The following is a 21,782-nucleotide window of genomic DNA, read 5'->3' on the forward strand; positions in this document are numbered from 1 at the left end:
TACTGATAGTTCTGAATGGGGACTCTTTTTAAAAAGTTTACTTATTTTGGTGGGGAGAGGGGGAGAGGGGCAGAGAGAGAGGCGGTGGGGGGAGGGAGAGAGGGGGGGAGGGAGGGAGAGAGAGAGAGAATATGAATCTCAAGCAGGCTCCATGCTGTCAACAGAGAGCCCGATGTGGGACTCAATTTCACGAAGCGCAAGATCGTGACCTGAGACAAAAATCAAGAGTTGGACACTCAACTGACTGAGCCACCCAGGTGCCCCTCTGAGTGGGGACTCAATGGAAGCTCCTTGTGGGACACCAGGACTAGGAATATTGATCTGCAATTTCATCTAAGAGTGAGAAGGTAAGGAGCTGATGGTTAGGCTATTGCTTCTCTAAATGCTTTCCTCTGGCATCAACATAAGAATTCAAAGTCCTGGCTCTCACAATTTGGTTTGTTCATTTTTCTTGAGAAGAGATTTTTCCCTTTGGTAGAAATGCTTGCTGCTCCTGTACTCTGTGTATAGCAGTAAATATAGGAGTGAGAGCTTTCTCTATAAAGGCCATCAAGCACCCTAATTTGGTCCTATTAGTCACTAATTCTAAACCCAAAGCCCTCTCTCTGATTTCTGCCTGCTAAATTTGCTCCCATCTCCTCTGGGGCCCTTTATAAAGTCTAAGCTGGCTTTTCCAGAAACTCTGGCCTTGTTTCTTTGCCCTTATAGATGCCCATACTCCATTTTGAGTATGTAGGACTTTACTTTAGAATGATTTTAAGATGAGTGAAAGGGAAATGTGTGTAGTTTGCCATAAATATCAGCCTTTTAATGATATCCTCTAGAAAAAAACCAAAATTCTTATTTTCAGCCAACTTAACAGTTGATCAATATGAATATTTCCTAAATATGTTTGATATGGGTACTAAATTTAAAACTTCCAGTTATGAAATTATTTACATAGTTTTAATTTCATGAGATCATATCTTAGTCTTTTCCTACATTAATTCCATGCTTGTAAAAAGTGATCTACATACAGAAATATATACTACCAGAATAAATATTTTTCAATCAAAACCAATTATTGGATGCAAATTAAAAAAAAATCAAAGTCGATTATATCTTTAATAAGGTTTCCCATTTAAGGGAGAGCAGCTGCATATTCTGGAGTCAAATCTGAAACTTCCCCATTTTCTTGGGGGAAAATGTTATAATTTAATCTTTAGAAATCAAAGACTTTATGTCACAGGTAGTATAGTCAGATTAAATTACCATACCTCAGAGCCTCAGATTAAGACTACAATAAACTGAATTTCAGAACAAGAACAGAAATACTGACTTTGATTAAATGACTAACATTAGTTCTGAGTTAATGGAGGAGGAAAAAATCTTGTCATTAACTTAATGCCAAATCTTTATAAATTCAAGGTCATTTTGAAATCTCTCAGACAGTTCAAGTTAGTGAAATAAAGGTCTTCTACCTTATCTTAAAAATCATTTCAAGGGGCGCCTGGGTGGCTCGGTCGGTTAGGCGGCCGACTTCGGCTCAGGTCGTGATCTTGCGGTCCGTGAGTTCTAGCCCCGCGTCGGGCTCTGTGTTGACAGCTCAGAGCCTGGAGCCTGCTTCATATTCTGTGTCTCCCTCTCTCTGACCCTCCCCTGTTCATGCTCTGTCTCTCCCTGTCTCAAAAATAAATAAACGTTAAAAAAAAAAAAAAAAAATTAAAAAAAAAAAAATCATTTCAAAATAGGGAAAAAAAACCCACAAATTTTTTGATGAAACCAGGAGATATTTCTAACCCCTAGTCACAAACTATAAAGCGGAAAGTATATGTTAAAATTATAAATGACCTGTTTATGTGCAAAGTGACTTCAGTGCCACGTGCCTGCAGAGAGAGATACTGAGGACAAGCAAACCAATTCACCCAAGGAAGTTCTAAGAACTGAAGATCCCAGGTACTGAGGCTGGGATAAGGCAGGGGACTGAGTGGGGGTTGTTTTAAAATGTGGGGTACAGAAAAGAGGGGACTCTCAGATTATTTTCCAGCGAACTGACGCGGAGATGACTCCTTCTGCCCCCCACCCTTGGCCTGAGAGACAGAAGGGAGGAGGGGGTATGTGGAGTCTCTGGAGAAGCTAAATCAGAGCCGGGACAGGAGAACAAGAAGCACAGAGGACTGCAGGTGAAGATGGAGACTGAATGCTGACTGGCTGGTGAGTTCCTCTCTCCAACCCCATTCTGTTCCAGAACACGGGTGCATTCATGAATCCCCACCCTGTTTTTCCAGCAGAGATCAGAGGATCCCTCTATGAAGAAAAAGAACCCACCGAGAAGATCCCCTGGTGAGGTCAGCTGGCCTGCATGTTGATAGGCTGTCTCCCCACAGAGATTCCAATGAGCTTGTTTCTTAACTTTTTAAATATACAGAGTAAGAATTTCCTGACATTTGAAGGAAGTCATGACAGAGACGAAAAGAGGAAAAAGGCGCTCAGAGGAAATAAAAGCATTCTCCGGCAAACAGAAAATAACTTACTATTCATGTCTTTCGAGAGACGAGAAGATGCATCTGCAAACGTACATAGTTCCAGAGAATGGCAGGGGGAAAAAGCTTTCAGAGATTAAAACCAGCAGCTGAAGTTTCATCAAAGAGGTTGAAAAATATTTCTGAAAGTAGGTGGGAAAACTAGAGATAGAAATTAGAGGGGAAAATATTGAGATCAGATTATGAGCCTGGGAGCTCCAAAGAAAGACAGAGAGAGAAAAAAAAGTTTCCCAGGACTGACAAAGATGAGCTTCTAGCCAGAATGGGCCAGCAGCGAGTGCACAAATTATCGGCCACCTCTGTGAAGTCTGGCAATACCAGAGGTAAAGAACTAAAATATTCCACTGGGAGAGAATAGTAGGTCATGGGGTAAGGACTAGGAAACAGAATAGCCGCTGACTTTAAATCTAGAAATGGAGCCCTATAAATTCTCGTGAAAATTATTTTTAGTCCAGAATATTATGCCCAGGAAAAATACCAAGTGGAAGGGTTTTTGGTTTAACTATCCAGGCAAACTTTCAAGAATAGAATAAATTCATTTTGAAATAGGTGTTCCATCAAAACAGCTGAATACATGGGATCTAAACATAAGAGTTCTATCAGGGAGCAGACGTGGACTCAAAACGAAGCAGAAAGGGTCAGGAACTAATGGAGAGATCATCTAGATAACGAGATTATCTGGACAGGGTCCTCATGCAGAAGAACAGATAAAGGCACTTTACAGTTGTTGGAAAGTGTGAGAAGGCTTCAAGTGTTGAAGAAAACCAAGTAAAGAAAAAGGAAGAAAGCTGCCCCAGGAAAATAAAAAAAGTGGTATATCTTGTGGTTCAGCAGTCAACAGTATTTACACAGACATCAATGAAAATACTGAATACGCATAGAACCAAAAACTCTGCAATAGCCACACTGTGACGACTGTGGAGGAAATAATGCAGGTGGCAGGGCAGTCCTGGATGGAAGAACTAAGATGCTCATTTCCTTAATGAAAACAGACAAAGGGAATGAATTAAGAGACAACATCACATACATAATATTTAGTTATATGGTGATAAAGAGCAAAGTGGGGGGGTGCCTGGGTGGCTCGGTTGAGCGTCTGACTTTGGCTCAGGTCATGATCTCACGGTTCGTGAGTTCGAGCCCTGTGTCGGGCTCTGTGCTGACAGCTCAGGGCCTGGAGCCTGCTTCGGATTCTGTGTCTCCCTCTCTCTCTGCTCCTCCCCTGCTCACACTCTGCCTGTCTCTCAAAAATAAAGATTAAAAAAAATTTTTTTTAAAAAAAAGAGCAAAGCGGGGGTCTCTGGAAAAGCTGACTCAGAAAGCATTGTGTAGAGACTGTATCAGTAAGCTTTTAGAACTACTATTTAGTCCATTATTCATGCATGCCTTTTCACAGTGGTTTATTAGTTAAATCATTAAAATATAGAAGCAGCATTGAGGACATATAAATAAGTCTGAACTCCATAGCCAATAATTTCATGAGTCTATTTTCCTGAGGATATTTTAGCAAAAACTAATGTAATCAGAAGTGTGGTCATTTTAAAGGAATGAAACACTGAAGAGGGAAAGCCAGGGATCCAGCAGTGCTAGCTGACTATGTTGGGTTTGTGAGGCTTGGTATGCTGTACCAGCAGAAAGGCTGAGTGCGGGGCCAGAGAACACTGGTTCTCACACTAGGAGTACTTTATACCGGGTCCTTAGCTTCTGTGAGTTTCCTGGCCTATAGAGGTACATAAAATGATGTCATAGTATGACTCTCCCCACATCAGACATCACTTGCATGCACAATGCTGCGAACACATATACTTTAAAGTGATAAAATGACCTAAGTATAAATGGCATTGCCAGAGAAAGCTAGCTGCTGATCTCAGTACAAAATTGGTGTCCATGACTGTAATACAGGGTTAGTAGTTTATAACCTTTAACTTTTTTTTTTTTTAACTTAAGTAGGCTCTATGCCCAACACGGGGTTTGAACTCACCACCCCAAGATCGAGAGTCGCATGCTCCACCCACCAAGTAAGCCAGGCACCCCTATAACTTGCAGGAGTAATGTAATTTAATTTCTTGTATAATTACTGAAATTCACAAGCCAAGATCCAGGTGATAAATACATTTAAATAAGAAATTTAAATCTTTATCAGCAATTCACTGTAAAACAAGGAATCTACTTAATATAAAACAAACTTAAGGACCTACCAACCATTAAATCCTATATAGAGATCCAAGTCCATCAAGGCAGCTGCTGCTTCCTTGGTACCATCAAACGAATGCACCTAGAACATACAGGTGTAATTTTATTTAATAATTGCTCTTTCTTTAAAAATCCTAAATAACATTAATAAGACTTTCTAAGGAAAAGTGTAGGTGCATAGGGGTTTGTTTTTTTTGTTTTTGTTTTTTGGGTCAGAGGGTTTCGGATGTGGTGGCCCCTACAATTTTTATTTTCAATTCGAATCTCACAATTATAATGGGTCACCATCTCCAAAGAGGTGAGGCACGAGGGGACGTGGCTGCCCAGACTCTCTCTGTGGCTGTGCTGGTGGCTCCGCAGTACCTTCAGGAATGGGGAATGGACGTGAGAGCCACACTCTTAGGCAAAAGCATGAAGAAAAGTTAGAAATGTGACAAAACCATGTAAAATAAATCTTAAAATGTTGAGTTTTTATTATGTTAGAGGATACTTTTTTCCAGAAATGACTTTTAGAAGAAATTTTAAGGAGATCTAGAAAGTGTTGCGAGAATGTAACTACAAAACTGAACTGTGAGATGAACAGAGCTCAGTAGGCAAAAAGGAAGATGGTGTTGTTCTCCTTCAAAGATGTAAGGAAGAAAGCATAGTCTTTCATACTTTGGATATATATCTATGTAATCTAAACAATAAGTTACACTTTAAATACACCAACAAGTAATGTCATTAATCTGTTACTACAGCACCAGAGTCAGAATCCACTATGGATACATGTTTCTGAAAAATAAAACTGCATTACACGGCTGCCCAAAAGGGTTTATTCTCCTCTCAGCATCTCTAGCTGACTAGAAAATATATCCTCCCTTAATATCAAAGTAATTTTAAATATAACTCCTCATAAACCATTGCAGAAAATTCGTTTTTTTTTTTATTTGGCAATCTGTTTTTTAAAGCTTTTATTCTTAAGTAATCTCTACACTCAATGTGGGGCTTGAACTTAAAACCCCAAGATCAAGAGTTGCACGTTCTACTGACAGAGCCAGCCAGGCGCCCCTTGACAATCTCTTTTTTTGATAAAATCAAACATTTAGGTTTGGATTTGCTAAGTAACTTCTTATTTAGAAATGAAGCAAATGGGCAAAGAGGTAGAGCCATTAATCCCCCCATTAATGAAAGCCTCTAAGCCTCTCTCAGTTCCCAAAGGATAAATTAGAGTCAGTAAACCATAGATAAAAACGTGCGCAGTAATATCAACAGCAACATAGAAAACATTATCACCAGCAGTACACGACATGAAGCAGAGGCTAAAAACCTGAGAGGATACAGATGAAGCTATCAAAGCAGCATATGTGGGCAAACAGTAAGTGCTCAGTGCCATTTCCTCTTTCTTTAGTTGGTGTAGTATAATTGATTTTATATACCTGGATAACAGCCTTTTTGCTGGAGATGAGTGAATCTCCTAAAATCACAGGTGAAAATTTGTACATCTGAGCATTTTTTGGAGGCAGATTTTCCAAAGAGCCCATGATCGAAAAAAGATTTAAGGAACACTGCTATGGATACCTGAGCTAAGTGGTGGGCAGATACTGTTTATGGAAACTGTCTCAAGACTAGTGGTTGAAATGACCACACAGAAGTGTTTACAGAGTACAAGCAGATTCCAGAAAGGAGGAGTCTGTAATCAGAGTGCTAAGTGAATACAGTTGACAAATTAAGAAGGCAAACCTGAGGTGAATATTAAAATGTTTCAAGATATTAAGATTAGTTTATATTTTGCTCAGAATTTAAATTGAAGAACACTGAAGAATGCTGATGGAAGAGGCAGAGAAAAAGAATGGTCACCCATGCTATTAAAATATAGGAGTAAATTCATGGGGTTTTCTTGTGAGCGGAATTCTTGATCATTCTTGTACTTTGGACAAAATAAATGTAATTAAATCGGTGTGATTTAGGTCTGTATTACATCTGGCCCATAGATTTAATAGTAAATTTATGCACCTCAACAAGAGAGGGAAGAAGCTTAATAGCTTTACTGCTGATATCTGGATTCCTTTAGAAGCCGACAGGACTAACAAAGAAGCTTCTGTGCCTCCTTTATTAAAAACAACTCTTCTACTTACCACTCCACCTACACACCGATCTCTGTTTCTTTTCATTATGTCTGTAAATTAAAAACAAACAACTTTTGGCAAATACTTTGCTAATTTCTGCAAAATTCTTTAATTCTAAAGGAGATTTTAGCTCTAACTCACCCAAAAATTCAGCATGTGAGTTCCGACAGTGAAGAAACATTGGTAATTTTGTTTGTTCTGCCAGTTCAAACTGTTTTTCAAAATATCTGCATAATGCCAAAAAAATTTCGTGAATTTTATTTTAGCATAAGAAAAATAATTTTTTTAAAGGACTTTTATTATTATTAGGTGATTACAGGACAGAAGTAGTGAACTCAGACGTTTAAAATACAGCTGGCTTAGCCAGAGGCATTGATAATCATCACATACATCTTCCTGAAAGGAATACTTCATTTTCTGGGATTACAAAATCATTTTCAAAAAATGTCTGTTAGTGGAGACCCTGGGTGGCTCAGTTGGTTAAGCATCTGGCTTCCGCCCAGGTCATGATCTCACGGTTTGTGGGTTCGAGCCCTGCATCAGGCTCTCTGCTGTCAGCACAAGGCCTGCTTCGGATCCTCTATCCCCCCAACCCCCCCTCTCTGTCTGCCCCTTTCCCACTCACGTGCTTTCTCTCTCTCAAAAATGATAAATAAAATTTTTTTTTTAATGTGTTAGCTTTCCATTATAACTTCTAGGTAAATTAGCACTTTCTTGATCACTAGAAATAAAGAGCTATAACGTTTAAGTCTACAGTGATGGGAGCTGTTCCCTCAAATATACTTTTAACTAGCTTTTCCACCAAACCCCAGCAAATGAAGCAGACACCCTCCCATCACCTGTGGGACCCCTTCCCTGCAGCATGTGTTGGTGGTGAATATACCACCAGCCTCTTGCCTGGAGCGCGGGCTGAGCACCACCAGTGGGAATCCATTCGCTCCAGCAAGAGGCCAGGCAAAGCTTTGTGCTCCGTGTTTTCCATGTGCTGTTATACAAGAAATTATTACCACTAAACACAAGGATTTATTAAATATACACAAAAAACTAAAACACTGTTTTTCAAAGATCTGAAAATTACATGATAAAATGGCAGCCCTAAATGTTTGAAGAGTACTTTAGAAAAAGGTTTTTCAAGTACCACATACCATTATCTCATTTGATCCACAAAATAACCCTAAAATAGGACAAGAGCTGGTGTCAGTGGATTTAGGACTTCATCCAAGATCACAGAACACAGTGTGATCAGAACTTCAGTCTCTAAGTCCAGGTCCGGCCAAAACGACCCAAGTTGTATTCAAAGAAGCCTTTTTTCCTGGTCCTATAGCATAAGAGCGAGATATAATGGGGCGGGCTGTCCTATGTTTTCTCACTCAGCACAGTGCTCACTAGTTCTCATTAACAGTCATGCAGTTAAAATAAAACCCAGGAATTACAGATAATAAGTGCCTTATTTCCTACAGGAGTTTACCTCTTCTAGGTGCCTTGATTTTAGGGAATAATTTCCCTGTGTTTCACTTAAATCTCTTTTGCTATATTTTCCGCTGTCTTGTCTCCTTGAAGTGTAAGGACAACCATTTTCCTGAAGTACCCCTTTGTACTCTTGAAAATGCTCAATTTTTTTTCATTTTTTTTTTGAAGTTTATTGATTTATCTTTGAGAGAGGGAGGGAGGGAGGGAGGGAGGGAGGAAGGGAGGAAGGGAGGAAGGGAGGAAGAAGGAGAGAGGGGGACAGAGAGTAGGGAGAGGGAGAATGAATGAATCCTAAGCAGGCTCTGCACTGTCAGCACAGAGCCTGATACAGGGCTTGAACTCGTGAAGCATGAGATCATGACCTGAGCTGAAACGAAGAGTTGGATGCTTAACTGACTGAGCCACCCAGGTGCCCTGAAAATGCTAAATTTTAAAATTAGAAATAGAAATGTACTTCTTAGTTTTCATAAACTTGGTGTTCTTTGTCTTTATTACCCAATGTTTAGGTGTTTATTTACTTATTTTAAATGTATATTTATTTTGAGGGGGAGAGAAAGAGAGCAAGCAGGGGAGGGGCAGAGAGAAAGGGAGACAGAGAATCCCAAGCAGGCTTTGCACCATCAGCGCAGAGCCCGTTGTGGGGCTTGAACCTTCAAACTGTGAGATCGTGACCTAAGCCGAAAGCAAGATTTGGATGCTTAACTGACTGAGCTACCCAAATGCTCCCACTGTGTTCAGGTTTTTAAATCACCTTTTCAGATTCTGCTGGGCTAGAAAAAGCAAAAATAGTTTAACAAAGTGCTAAAATTTCGCAGGGTAGGAAACAAATGAAATCTTAAAAGAAAAGTCACTGTTTCCATAACGTTTAACGTAATACAAGTGTCAGTGAGTAAGTGTGCTCCAGTCATTATATAAACTTGACCATGTATCTGGCTTCTGGCTACACACCACATACCCTTTGTGTTCACCACTCTACATGGATCATTTCTTTCACACAAAACTCCATGTACAAAGCCACACAACCAAGCCACAGATTTACAGAATCTAATGATCACCTTGGGAATAAGCCTATCACAAAACAGGCAAAAGTACAAACTATGAAAATAATAGATACTCAAGCAGGGTGCCTACAGAATTTTGCATAATATGAGAAAAGAAAGTTCCACGCGTTCAAACTAGGTAGGTGTCTTAAGGAGGCCAATTATTCCTAGTGACATATATTGAGAATAGCTGGTGCTTGACGTTAAACTATTGTCTGTAAAGAAAAAAAAAAAGCCACGGTAACCAAAACTAGCATAAGTTAAAGGGCAGGAACTGGCACCTTTCAAGAGACATCTTTGCTTTTATTATTTTTTTCTTAGCTCCTATATGAAAACCGCTGTTTACCTGTGTTAGATTTGCTCATTTTAGTGAAACTGTAATTGCTTCTAATTGTAATACTGCTTCTTACATTTTAGGGTCAACAATCAAGTACAGGTCAGCTTGACCTTGGAAAGGTCAGCTTCAGAATAGCGGCTGTTAGTAGTCACGACTGAGGCAACTCCAGAGCACCCAAAGCATTACCACAGTGTACCTTAACCCACGGTGGCGATCCCTCCTCTGGACTGGCTGATGGCAAGGACAGCCTCAAACTCTCCTCTCTGAGGTCCCCTAAATCCCCAAACGATTTTTTTAAATCCTGTCTGATGTCGGATTTCTTTTTTGCACAGTGTTAATATTTTAAAGCCCCAAGAAAAATCCCAAAGCAAATTCTTCCCACTCAAGTGAACCAAGCTCTAAACTTACAACAAGAAAAGAGAATATGGCCCGTGGCAGAGAAACTGAAAATGCAGGGAATGCTTAAAGGGTAACCCTTCCAGGATGGAATCAGCCTTTCCCTTGTTTTCTGATTTTTTTTCTTTTTAAAAAATACTTTCCAAAAACCCCAAAGAAAAAGAACAGCCAGTATTTTCTTTAGGATGAAAATATTTCTAAGAATAACACAACTGCCACAATTTATTGAACACTTACTTTGTGCCAGGCATGTTACTCTGGGCCTTACATACCAGATGTTAAGAAAAGTAGGTGGAACGATGAAGAAATTGAGATTTACAAAGAGACATACAGCCACCAATGGCAGTTGTGATTCCAGCCCAAAGCTGTTGATTCCAAAGATAACTACTTTCAAACACCGTTATATACTGCCTTTACTTACCATTATTTCTCAGACACTATTTTTTAGACACCGTGTCTACCGCACATTAGTTTTGTCTTGCCTAGTAATCTATCACACCATTTTCTACTTTTCTCTTCTCATAGATCTTTTTCCTGACTGCATTTTTACACAAAAAACAAAAACAAGTCATACACTGGTTAAGTCTCCAGGATGGTATCAAATAACAGCTCAAAATCTAAATTCTTCCGAGAAAAGAGCCAACAGTAAAAGCTGAATTATAAGCTTTATATCCATGCCGCTCTACAGAAATCAAAAAGGACCCTCTCCTCCTCATTAAAAACTCGGTGAACATTTCCCGAGTACCTACCACGTACCGAGAGTACTGTGCATGGCACCATGGGAACTACAACATGAGTAGTAAGACTTGGCACCTGCCTCTGCAGAGCCCAGAGGCTAGTCTGTGTGGGCGGGAAGGGGTAGCGGGCTGCAGCGCACCCACGGCGGGGAGCACTGAAACTAGCACAGCCGCTGTGAGCAGAGCAGAGCCAGAGCCGTGGGAGCACAGGTGGAAGGCGGGGCATTTCTTTCCGTAGCAACGGTCCACACAGGATAACTGCTAGTGTGGTTTTTTACTACATCATTTGAGGTTTTAAAATTTTTTAAAATCTCAGATTGAACTGCCCATCTCTTCAAAATTTATACCAGACTTCAGTCTGTCCTTAGCTTTATCTACTCTGGAAGAGCCTCACTCACATCTCCTCACCTTATTGGCAAAGGCTTCCCTGACTCCCCCGGAAAGTCCTTCCGCCCTACTGCCCTACACCTTTTTGATAGCATTTTCCAGCCTATTTTAATTATTTATGTCTTCTCTTATCTCTAAAGGCACAGAACCAAGCCTATCTTTCCTTGTCTCATACTGAGGAGGCACTTGGTAATCATTTACTGAACGAATGGAGTTCAGACTCCCTAGTACAGATTAATACCTGGGCACTTGGCATCTACGTTCAAGCCTAAACCATATCCTGCTATGTGCATACTATTTTAATTATGAAAGGATTTACTCTAATGTTTAATTATCTTGATCATTAATACACTGTTTCTGAAATGTAACAAAATGCTCAAGTCTTAAGTCTATTTTTCTTTTTAGCCAGTAACACTATCCACCAGTGTGCTTTATAGGAGCTCCAATTAAAAGGTATAGGCAGTGGGTTGTAGGAAGTCTACATGGCTTGTGAGCTTTGGAGTTTTCTCAGAAGCCACCATTCTCCATGTGGCTCCTATGAAAGGATTCTCATATTCTAAGTTGACAATATCCAATGCCCAGCAAGAGTAAAATAAGTTTTTCTAGCTTTGGTGATTGATCCTATAATTTCTTTTTAATATCCCTTGCCCGTAAATCGTGTCCCCCACAAATGAATTTAAATCATCTCACTGGAATGATGCATGCATGAATACATTCGTGAAAAAAAGAACAACAAAAGTCTCTATTATGTAAAACTCATCCCTTTTTTCCACCATTAAAATTAAGTTAGCCGGTTAACCAATTAGGAGCTATATGCTTCCATCCCTTATGAATTCCATGCAAGTATGCATGGAATTTGTTTCACTTAACTTTTGATATACAAAGGGATTAACAAAAAATCCTGATGCTTACTCCAGCTACATTCGGAACTGATAAAAGCTATATAAAAAAAAAAAAAAATCACTCTTAAGATTTTACAATAATTCCTGAAGTCAATAAAGTTCCTTACTTGAGCTGAGTATCTCTGGGACAGAACTGTAGTCGGTCAAAATCTTTAAAAGATAAAAACAGAACAATTACTCGTAACTTGTACGGAACAATCACTTTCGAAGTCAGTCTAACAGGGCTAGGTTGGCACTTACCAAGTCCACACTCCCCTATTGCTACAACTTTCCCCTTATTGTTTTCAGCGAGATTTAACAACTCCATTAGGTAAAGATCAGGGTCATTCTTTTCAAATTCATCACATCTTGTAGGATGACATCCAACTGTACTGAAAAACAAATCTAGCACAAAATAATGTCTTGGGATTATTTCCAAAGTATTTTTCATATTATATTTAACATGTAAAAATGACAGATCAAATACTTTCAGCTGGTTAATTTTTAATAATAGCCATAAACTATTCAAACTGCCAGAATGGCATGAAGTTAATCATATAAGAATTTTTGGAATACCTTAGCAAAGCAGGACAGGAATATGAAAATTGCCTTAACAGATTGGTAAAAATAATTAATTCACCTCTTTCCAAAGCCTGGCATTTACTCAGCCTAACAGAATGGAAAATGAAACAATTTCTTACAGAATGAAGTGTCATAACCTAACTATATCTTCATACTCACTATTCATGTGACCATCTTGTTTCACATAGTTAATATGACAATTAAAATTTAAACATGCTTAAAAAGGGTGAGTTAAGGAGGTGGAAGGGAGATTTGTTTATCTGATAAAAAATTAAGCTCACTTATTTGCAGACCATGTCTTGATAACCGTAATTGCACGAAACACCAACGTGAAGTCAAAAAGGGCTTCTGAGTGGTTTGCACCTGAACCCACGTGAGAGGTGGGGAGCCTTCCTCAGCCTCTCCTGCAGGTGCTTACATATAAGAGGAGGCAGAGGTTTTAAAACAGTGAGACCACAGGTTCATGAAGGGGGGAGTGAAGAGGGCTGACAATGAAGATTCAAGAGCTTTTGAAAATAGATCTCTCTGGGGATAAAAAGTATAGAAGACAATATTCTTATACACCTCAAAGGCATCTGGGAAGATGGTTATTTTTATCTTAATCATTAAGAAAAAGTGTCAGTGGATCCTGAAGAGAAGTACGCAGTTTAGAAAGATTGCCACAAAAAGACAGCTTTTTAAAAAAATATTTTGTTTACTTAGAGAGAGAGAGAAAGAGAAAGAGCAAGAGCAAGCAGGGGAGGGGCAGAGAGAGAGGGAGAGAGAGATTCCCAAGCAGGCTCCAAACCATCAGCACGGAGCCCGACATGGGGCTCAAACCTACGAACCATGAGACCATGACCTGAGCTGAAACCAAGAGTCTGGAATTTAACCTACTGAGCCACCCAGGTACCCCCCAAAATAGCTTTTAGTAAGTAAATCAGTATTTTTAAAAATAAAATAGAATGTCTAATTCTTCAAAGTCTAGCACATGAAGTATGACAAAACACAAAACCAAAAAAAGGTGAGGTAAAACGAATGCCAGATAAAGGAGATGTTTTGTGTAACTAGGATTCCCTTTGGAACCAATTCCAAACCTTATAGATTTTAAATAAATGCAAAACGTGTAACATAAAGTGAGCATCTGAGGGATTATACATTATTACTTGCATTCCTGGGGCCTTACACCGTGGTCTGCATGATACATACTTAATAAATGATCCTTCACAGTTTAAGTTTAAAAAAAGCAAAATAAAAGCAACTCCCATCCTGAACACATTACAGCATACACACAAAAATCCTGTATCAGGAATACTGGAGACTAAATTATATACCTGGTGAACTTAATTCTCATTAAGGAAATCTTAAAATAATCCTTAAGTACGATGAGAGAGGATTTAAGCAAACATCTGATATATCAGTGTCAGAACCCTTTCATCTTAATCACACCCTGTTACACTCAGTCCGTTTTCCTGTTGTTTCCCGTCATGATCCGTTGTATTGTACCTGAGGCAGTTATAGAAAGATTTCTTCAAAATAACTTAATTCATATGGGGGGGAGAGGGTCAAAGTGAGAGGAGGATACCATTTGTTTGTGCCAAATGCAGTGCCTCTTTACTGTCCTGCAGATTTCCACCTGTGATCATAAACTGAAACAGAAAGAAAACATGCCCACTTTAACAGAGTATCAACAAGTTTCCTAAACACGCCTCCCTGCTGCTTTTCCAGAATGCTTTCCTCTCTAAGACTGTCACACACTTACCTTCCTTTAAAATTTGGCTGAAAGGTCACCTCCTACGTAGAGTGGTCCCTGACCACCCCTCTCCACACATACAAGCATACATCCAACACGGAATGTGTCACTCCTTCCTATTAAAGTGTATTCATGTCTGTTTTACATTGAATGACAGAGGACAGAGATCACATTATGCTTAACAGACCGGGCCACCCAGGCGCCCCCCAGAGATCACATTATGAAAGCCTGACTAAATACTTCTGAATTTAGAATTCTGTTAATCTAAGTTAGAGATTCAACAGTGTTTATTAATTCAACAGTTCTCCAAGTGAAGTCCTGGGACATCCAGGGGATATGTGAGGTCAAACCTATTTTCAAAATAATACCAAAGATGCTATTTGCTTTTTCACCCTCAGTCACAAGTGTGCAGGGAGTATTCCAGAGGCTACATGATGTGTAATGTCACAACAGACTGCCTGCAAAAACACATACCCAAGTTCAGCAGTCTTAAGAGCTAGACAGGAAAGGGACGAGATGTTTTAAAAAAAAAAAAAAAAAAAAAAAAAAAAGGTAAAACAATTCCATTCATGTCACTACATTTTTGGGGGTTGGAAAATATTTGTTTTTCCTAAAAATATGTTCCTTATGTAATATATTGGTTTATTGTTAATAGATATTTTGAATTTTTCTCAGTTTTAATGTCTAACACAGTATATATTAACAGATAAAACCAAAACAAAAGTTCTTTGGGGTCTTCAATAATAGTGAAGAATGTGAATGGGTTCTGAGACCAAAAGTCTGACAATCTCTGGGTTAATGTATATTGATGACTTCTTTGTAAGGAAAATGTATGGCTCTTAGCAGAAAAGCACACTTCTAAAGGGATAGCCCTTAGGGTCCACCAGCAGTCAGAACAGTGTCTTTGCTACTGTATTAAAAGGAAAATGTCACCAAAGAGCCTGTGTGTTGACGGTGGCCACTGAGGCAGTGCTGATAAGTGTACATCCTTCTAGAGCAGTGATTTAAGTGCCTCGATGTATATTTCTTTAAGCATCTCACTTCAAGTGCCTCCCTGAGCTAAAATGAAGAATTCACTCTAGGTGTATGCCTAAAGAGAAAACAATAAAACACAGGAGGAAATGCAAATGGCGAACAGACGTTTTTATAAAGCAACTTAGACTTCTAATATAGCAGACATTGAGTATCTTACTCAGGGAATGCATAGGCATAATTAAATCCTCAACTTTTGGGAAAATTTTACTGTTTACCAACATTCCCTAATTCTTTAATACAAGACCAGGTGCCCACATTTAGTATTTCAATTGTGTAAAATAGTTGCTAATTCTACCTTTTATCTGTAACTTTCCCAAAGAGATTAGAAAAACAACAAGCAAGGACAAGACGAGGGGACATAATTTCCTCTCCCAGTTCACACTGAGGACATTAGGCCGATGGCCTCTGCCACAGACTTCACAAAATACAGGCTGCTCACTTCATGCAGGGGCAATAGCAGGTGCTCTGCTTTAGTTCACCCTCACAAGTCTCAAGTAGGCGTTATGATCACTGTCAGACGACGAATGGCGCCGGCGCTGGAAGCCAGCGGTGCCGCGATCACTGTGCTTTCAGTCACAACGTAACAGCAAGGCACCAAGTTAGATTTCAATTTGGAAGCATGTCCAAGTTATTCCATTCCTGTCATTCTTATGTGTGTGTGTGTGTGAGTGTTTACAAATGTTAAGACTGAACTACTCATGGCCGACGCGCGGAAATTCAGGAGCCTGGTATTCAGAGTTTGCAGAAAAGCATTTTATACAGCGATCTGCCAAGCACAGAATGACTGCATCATGAGAGAGGAATGCTGTAACCTTTATCCTTTCTTATTACTTGTGAATGAGAGCTATAGCGTTCCAAGTTGGGACTGAGAACTCATGAGTCAGCAGTGTCATCTTTTAATTTTTTTAATGTTTATTCATTTCTGAAAGAGAGAAACAGAGCACAAGCAGGGGTGGGGCGGAGAGAGAGGGGGACAAAGAATCTGAAACAGGCTCCAGGCTCTGAGCTGTCAGCACAGAGCCCGATGTGGGGCTTGAACTCACGAACCGCGAGATCATGACCTGAGCCGAAGTCGGACACTCAACTGACTGAGCCACCCAGGTGCCCCAGCAGTGTCATCTTTTAAAACTCAGGTTATTCAACTTAGCAGCCACAGTCACCAAGTGTCCTGATGCCATACTATGGAACTTCACCCGATTTCTTTTGTGTGTGTGTGTGTGTGTGTGTGTGTGTGTGTGTGTGTGTGTTGGAGGAGGGGGAAGGATAGCTTGATATTTTTAAAAAAATACTAATTAAAAAGAAGTATCTATTCAAAGAATTTGACACAGTGCTAATATTCATTTGCTTAGAACTCTCTAAAAGATAGAATTTTCCTGATAATCAAATTAGTACTGTAAAAATTAAAGTGTTCTCTCAGTTTTTGAAATGGTATACCCATACTATAAGAGCTAAAGGTGGTGACAGGATACACATTTTTTTTTAATGTTTACTTATTTTGAGGGAGGGGGAGGGGGAGGGGGGAGAGGGGAGAGGGGAGAGGGGAGAGGGGAGAGGGGAGAGGGGAGAGGGGAGAGGGGAGAGGGGAGAGGGGAGAGGGGAGAGGGGAGAGGGGAGAGGGGAGAGGGGAGAGGGGAGAGGGGAGAGGGGAGAGGGGAGAGGGGAGAGGAGAAGAGAGAATCCCAAGCAGGTTTTGTGCTGTCAGTGCAGAGCCCGATGTAGGGCTCTAACTCCAGAACCATGAGATCAAGACCTGAGCCAAAATCAAGAGCTGGATGCTTCACCAACTGAGGCACCCAGGTGCCCCAGGATACATGTGTTTCTGATGATCACTTAATTCTAACAGATGCTAAATTACATTATAAAATTAAGAGTTGCATTTTGACAAACCTGGCAATTCAGATAGGTCTTAACATTTTTTTTCAAAGAGATTTTGCCATTTACCATGTTTCTGATCACATGGAAGAATGATCCAAGCATGAGGTCTGTATCACTTAAATAGTTGTGAACAGAAAATTTTGATATTTTACTTCATTAACTTGCTAATATTACTTGCTGACAATACATATCCCAAAATGCCAAGTGTGGCCTGAGCTCTTTCTCTTCTATTCTGTAGTACCTTAACCAAAATTTAATTTCTTAAAAAAAAACTTAAGAGTAACAAAAATGAAATGTTACCTTTTTAACACCAATCTGGACAGCTCTTTCTATTACATCTTGTAAGTCGTCTATAAAAGCAAAAACCCCACATTAAGAAAAGCTAGTAAAATTTTTTTTCACTTAATTATCTCTTCTTGAAAGAAAAACACATAGAAACAATCATATTTACCAAATCAATACCATTTGATGAGTACTTATGATAACAGTCAGTGATAACCTTAAAAAAAACAAAAAAAGGAAACCTGTATCAGTCAAACTAGGTGACTAGTTATCCATTTAGTTGTATTTTATTCTGTTGACCAAAAGGGAGAAAAATGACAAAAATCAGGAAGTTCAAATGAAAGGTGAATTTGCTCACTACAACTTAAATCAATTGCCTTAAAATTGAAACTTGTTGGTATTGTATTTTTTTTAATAAAAATAAAAGTCATTAAGATTGCTTATTTTTAGTAGGGCTTTTCAGAGTGTATCTGTAATGCTTCCCAAAACATGATAAAACCTCTCTTTGTAAATTTCAGTTAATACCGTATTATTATAATTCCCATTCCCATTGAGGAAGGATAATTTTTATTTTCACTGACAGTTTTTTTTCTTTTTCCCAAAATTTCTTGTTAAGTAACAATAAGCTTTCTGGGGAGATCAATTGAAGGCTAAGCTTTAAGAGGCTTGAGGTAAATGGACAGCAATATTAAAAAATGACATAAATCCATGTATTAATTTCAGATTTAAGTATCACAGTAAATTTGGTTAGAATTATCATTACTTCTAGAAGCTATAAAATTTCTTTCAGACAAAAAATATCAACTTAGTGAACTTACACTAAGACATCCAGTTTTGCTAAATATTGTAAACCAGAGGGATACTGATAAGAATAAAACTTATTTCATAAAAACACACATACAAACATACATACACAGAGTCATAAAGCATGAAATCTATTAAGTGCTACAAAGGCAAGAAAATCAATATAATTACATACTCTAAGATGTAGTACCTAACATTTGATAAACATAAAAACATTATCTAAACTTCTAAATGAAGTAGAAAAGGTATGTTTTGAGGTAAGGCTTATGAAAGCTAATGTTTAACTTTCTTGTAAGTGACATCTAACATTCTCTGTATTCAGAGAAGCTTTCGCTCATTACCACCTAGAAGCATAGTAAAATTATCTTGACGTCACTGCTGAAATGTGCACTTGCACTTCACCCAGGCCTCAAAACCAAATTTTCCTGTTTGCATTCACATAATAACAAGTATGGTAATTTTCAGAGGCAATTTTCACAAACCTTTTCACAAACCAGTTTATTGGAGAAATTCTTTCAAAAACTTGTTGTTGCCATCATTTCCTGCTTACTCACCTCAGCTGACAAAATATGCTTTTTAAATGAACTTGATATGATAAATATAAGCCATTTTGCTTTTGGCTAAGCTTTCCATCAACCTTTGAGAGACTCCTGTCTATTCCCACCTATCCCACAGGTATCTGGGATTTAGCAAGACTTGGATGAAAAGGGGGGAAAGGTAAGACAGGGAGGATGGACAGCAGCACGCCTACTCCTTAATCCCATTACCTCTTTGTCGCTTAGCGGAAAACGTTTTCAAAGGACTAGATACTGATGTTCAACTGCAGGTGATTTTTTAAATTATGTGCCCTACTGTTCAGATGCTTAAAAGACCAATTAAGCAATCAGCGATTGTTTGGCTTTTATGCATATGGTTAAAGTTCTTTATTCAAAATCATAAGCTTCCTCAGAGAAGACCTTGGTAACACTTTGTTATAATAGGTGCTTTATAAATGCTCATGGCCGTGGCTTACCAATATAGCTTACAAATGTTTCACTTTGTTTATAGTTTTATCCAAGTTGCATAATAAATCCTTTAATATTTCAGCTGTAAAGTGGATTATGCTTTCCATCATCTCCCTGAGGCAGAAAGCTTGTCTTTATTTTATCTTAACAACAGAAACATTTACCTTGATGCTTCTGAACTCCCCTATAAATTCCTCTGAACATAGGATCTGTCAAGTTGATACCAATATCTGTGGAAGGTAAAAGTAAATAATTAAGAGCTTCTATTTTAAACTTCTATGATAAATAAAAGCTGTTACTAAATTTTTCATTCAAAGTCTAAGTGCCACCACTTGTCTGTTACTGTGCTAGACACCTGGGATGCAAAGAGTAAGATATAATTCCAGCCCTCAAGAAACTCCCTGCAGAATTGGGAAGGCAGACGCATTACAGACAATTAAGAAATATTATAAGTAGACACTGGCACTGTAGGACACAGAAGAGGAACAACTACCTTAGTCTGGTAGGTGGCCTAGAAGTTTCAAGAAAGAAGGGACCCCTGAACTGAATGAATCTTAAAGGGTAAGTTAGAGTTACCCAATAGAAGAGGGGAAATGCAGACAGAGGAAGAAGGAACAATGCATTCGGGGTGTGAAATAGTGATTGTAGAGAGCTATAGACTGTTCTGGCTATTGGGAGAGAATTACAGGGAAGGGAGTAGCCAGAAAGTCCAGACTCAGCTATGTTACAGACATCTGTCTTTAAAATACCGGATGCAACAAGAAGCACAGATGGGTTTTAGGCAGAGCAGTAAGAGTTGTCTTCTGGACATCTCATTCTGGCATCTTTGCAGAAGGCAGGATTTGAAGGGGCAGATTGAATCCGTTTATCTCATTTGGAAACAGGCGAGAGCTCATTTTCACAACGAAGAGAAACTGAATTGAGGTAATGTAGGTCGAGATGCAGAGAGTGGAATAAACTATTTTTTATTCACCAAATATTATGAAGAGCATCTATCTCTGTGTCAAATACTATGTAAGGAGTTAGGGGGTATAGAAATGAGTAAGACCCAACACTTGGTCCCTGCCCTCCAGGAATTCATAGTCTATATGGTAACTAATATATAATTTGTGATCCAGTAGCCTAGACTAAGCAACACAAGGCAAGAATATTTTTCTTTACTGCTGTATTCCTAGAACCTAGTATAATGATTGGCACATAGTAGGAGCTCTATACAAGTTAAGTTTGTAAATAATTATTATGTGCTTGGGAGCACAAAGAAGGCGCAATAACAGTTTTGGCAAGAAAACCTTCACAGGAGGGCTAGATCTTGAACAAAGCTAAAGCTTGCAAGCTGATGAACGGAAAGGGCATTCTGCAACATGGATGTGTGGAAGAAAGAAATTCTGCATCTAGAAGAAAGAAATTCCTTGTGCCTGTAGAGCAGTGGTCCTCAGTGGAGAGCAATTTTGCAGCCCCTCTCTTCTTCTAACCTCCCTTGTTGCACAACATTTAGCAATGTCTGTATTCATTTCTAGTTGTCCCAACTGAGGGAGTGCTATTGGCAACCCAGGCCTGTGGCCACGATGCTGCTAAATATCCTACGATGATCACGATAACTTCCCCAAAGAATGATCTGACCCCCCCAAGTCAAGTGCCATTCTTGACAAATCCTGCTGTAGAGTATACGGGAGCCAGGGGAATAACAAGATGTGAAGTCAGACTGTGACGGCCATGGGCAATAATAATGCCTTCCTTATTTAAAATCCACTCCCTTTAGCTTTCAGAACTAGGACAAGTTCACAATGATAAGGGGCAGTTGCCTACCAACAGACCCTTATGTTAGTTCTGCTTACTTTCAGCTTCCTCTGAGGATATTCTCACTCTGATTTCTGCCAACCTGGCCCTCAGTAAGCTGTGCTGCTTCAACATTAAGGCAGACCTTAGACAATGAATGGGAGTTTGGATAATCCAAGAGATGATGTGGAGACTATCCCAGGTATTTGAAAACAGCAACAAAAAAGGCAGAAAGTGTCAAAGATATTTCAGCAACAGTATATATGCCAATACAGGGTAGGAGATGAATTCGGACCTGGTACCCTTTAAAAGGACCATGGACACACAAACACTGAATACTATAAATTCAATATAGGTGTTCAGTGGGATGGCTCAGATCACAAGAATTCAGCAACTAGTTTTTTTTCAATTAAGGAAAGGAAATTAGATAGGGAAGGGTGCAGACTGAGAAGGGGAACCCAGGAAAGAGGGGAGGTCTTTCTGCCTAGAATAATCCTTTACAGGGGTCCGTCTACAATCACCCACCATGGAGGATGGTTAGGAGCACAGATCCAGTGTGCATCGTTTCTACCCATTTCTCCTTTGCACAGCTAAGAGATTAGTATTTTTCCAAAGCAATCTTTT

At 39.2% G+C, this 21,782-nt stretch overlaps 1 protein-coding gene and 1 long non-coding RNA gene across 11 annotated transcripts in view; one reads left to right on the forward strand and one right to left on the reverse strand.

Moving 5' to 3' along the window:
• TATDN1 (TatD DNase domain containing 1) overlaps positions 1 to 21,782 on the reverse strand; it is a 45,021-nt gene that overhangs the window by 14,755 nt on the left and 8,484 nt on the right. For 2 of the 9 annotated variants that reach the window (XM_007076834.2, XM_042973652.1), the window contains exons 2-9: positions 19,547 to 19,612; positions 17,593 to 17,642; positions 14,215 to 14,278; positions 12,330 to 12,473; positions 12,197 to 12,239; positions 6,962 to 7,047; positions 6,830 to 6,870; positions 4,718 to 4,794 (exon numbers count right to left, since the gene is read on the reverse strand). In XM_007076834.2, coding sequence (XP_007076896.2) covers positions 4,718 to 4,794; positions 6,830 to 6,870; positions 6,962 to 7,047; positions 12,197 to 12,239; positions 12,330 to 12,473; positions 14,215 to 14,278; positions 17,593 to 17,642; positions 19,547 to 19,612 — 571 coding nt within the window. Of the gene's footprint in view, positions 1 to 4,717; positions 4,795 to 6,829; positions 6,871 to 6,961; positions 7,048 to 7,659; positions 7,806 to 12,196; positions 12,240 to 12,329; positions 12,474 to 14,214; positions 14,279 to 17,592; positions 17,643 to 17,743; positions 17,792 to 19,546; positions 19,613 to 20,131; positions 20,293 to 21,782 lie in introns of those variants that run through there. The other 7 variants (XM_042973651.1, XM_015535158.2, XM_015535162.2 and 4 more) reach the window with 7 other exon arrangements.
• LOC122235149 lies at positions 194 to 10,218 on the forward strand. 2 transcript variants are annotated; one of them, XR_006213274.1, is made up of 3 exons: positions 194 to 347; positions 1,847 to 2,193; positions 9,748 to 10,218. It is a non-coding gene; the product is annotated as an uncharacterized LOC122235149 (long non-coding RNA). The 2 variants fall into 2 exon arrangements; XR_006213275.1 differs by having other exon boundaries at positions 1,872 to 2,193.

This window comes from Panthera tigris, chromosome F2 (genome assembly GCF_018350195.1).
Source record: "Panthera tigris isolate Pti1 chromosome F2, P.tigris_Pti1_mat1.1, whole genome shotgun sequence".
NCBI classification, from domain to species: domain Eukaryota; kingdom Metazoa; phylum Chordata; class Mammalia; order Carnivora; family Felidae; genus Panthera; species Panthera tigris.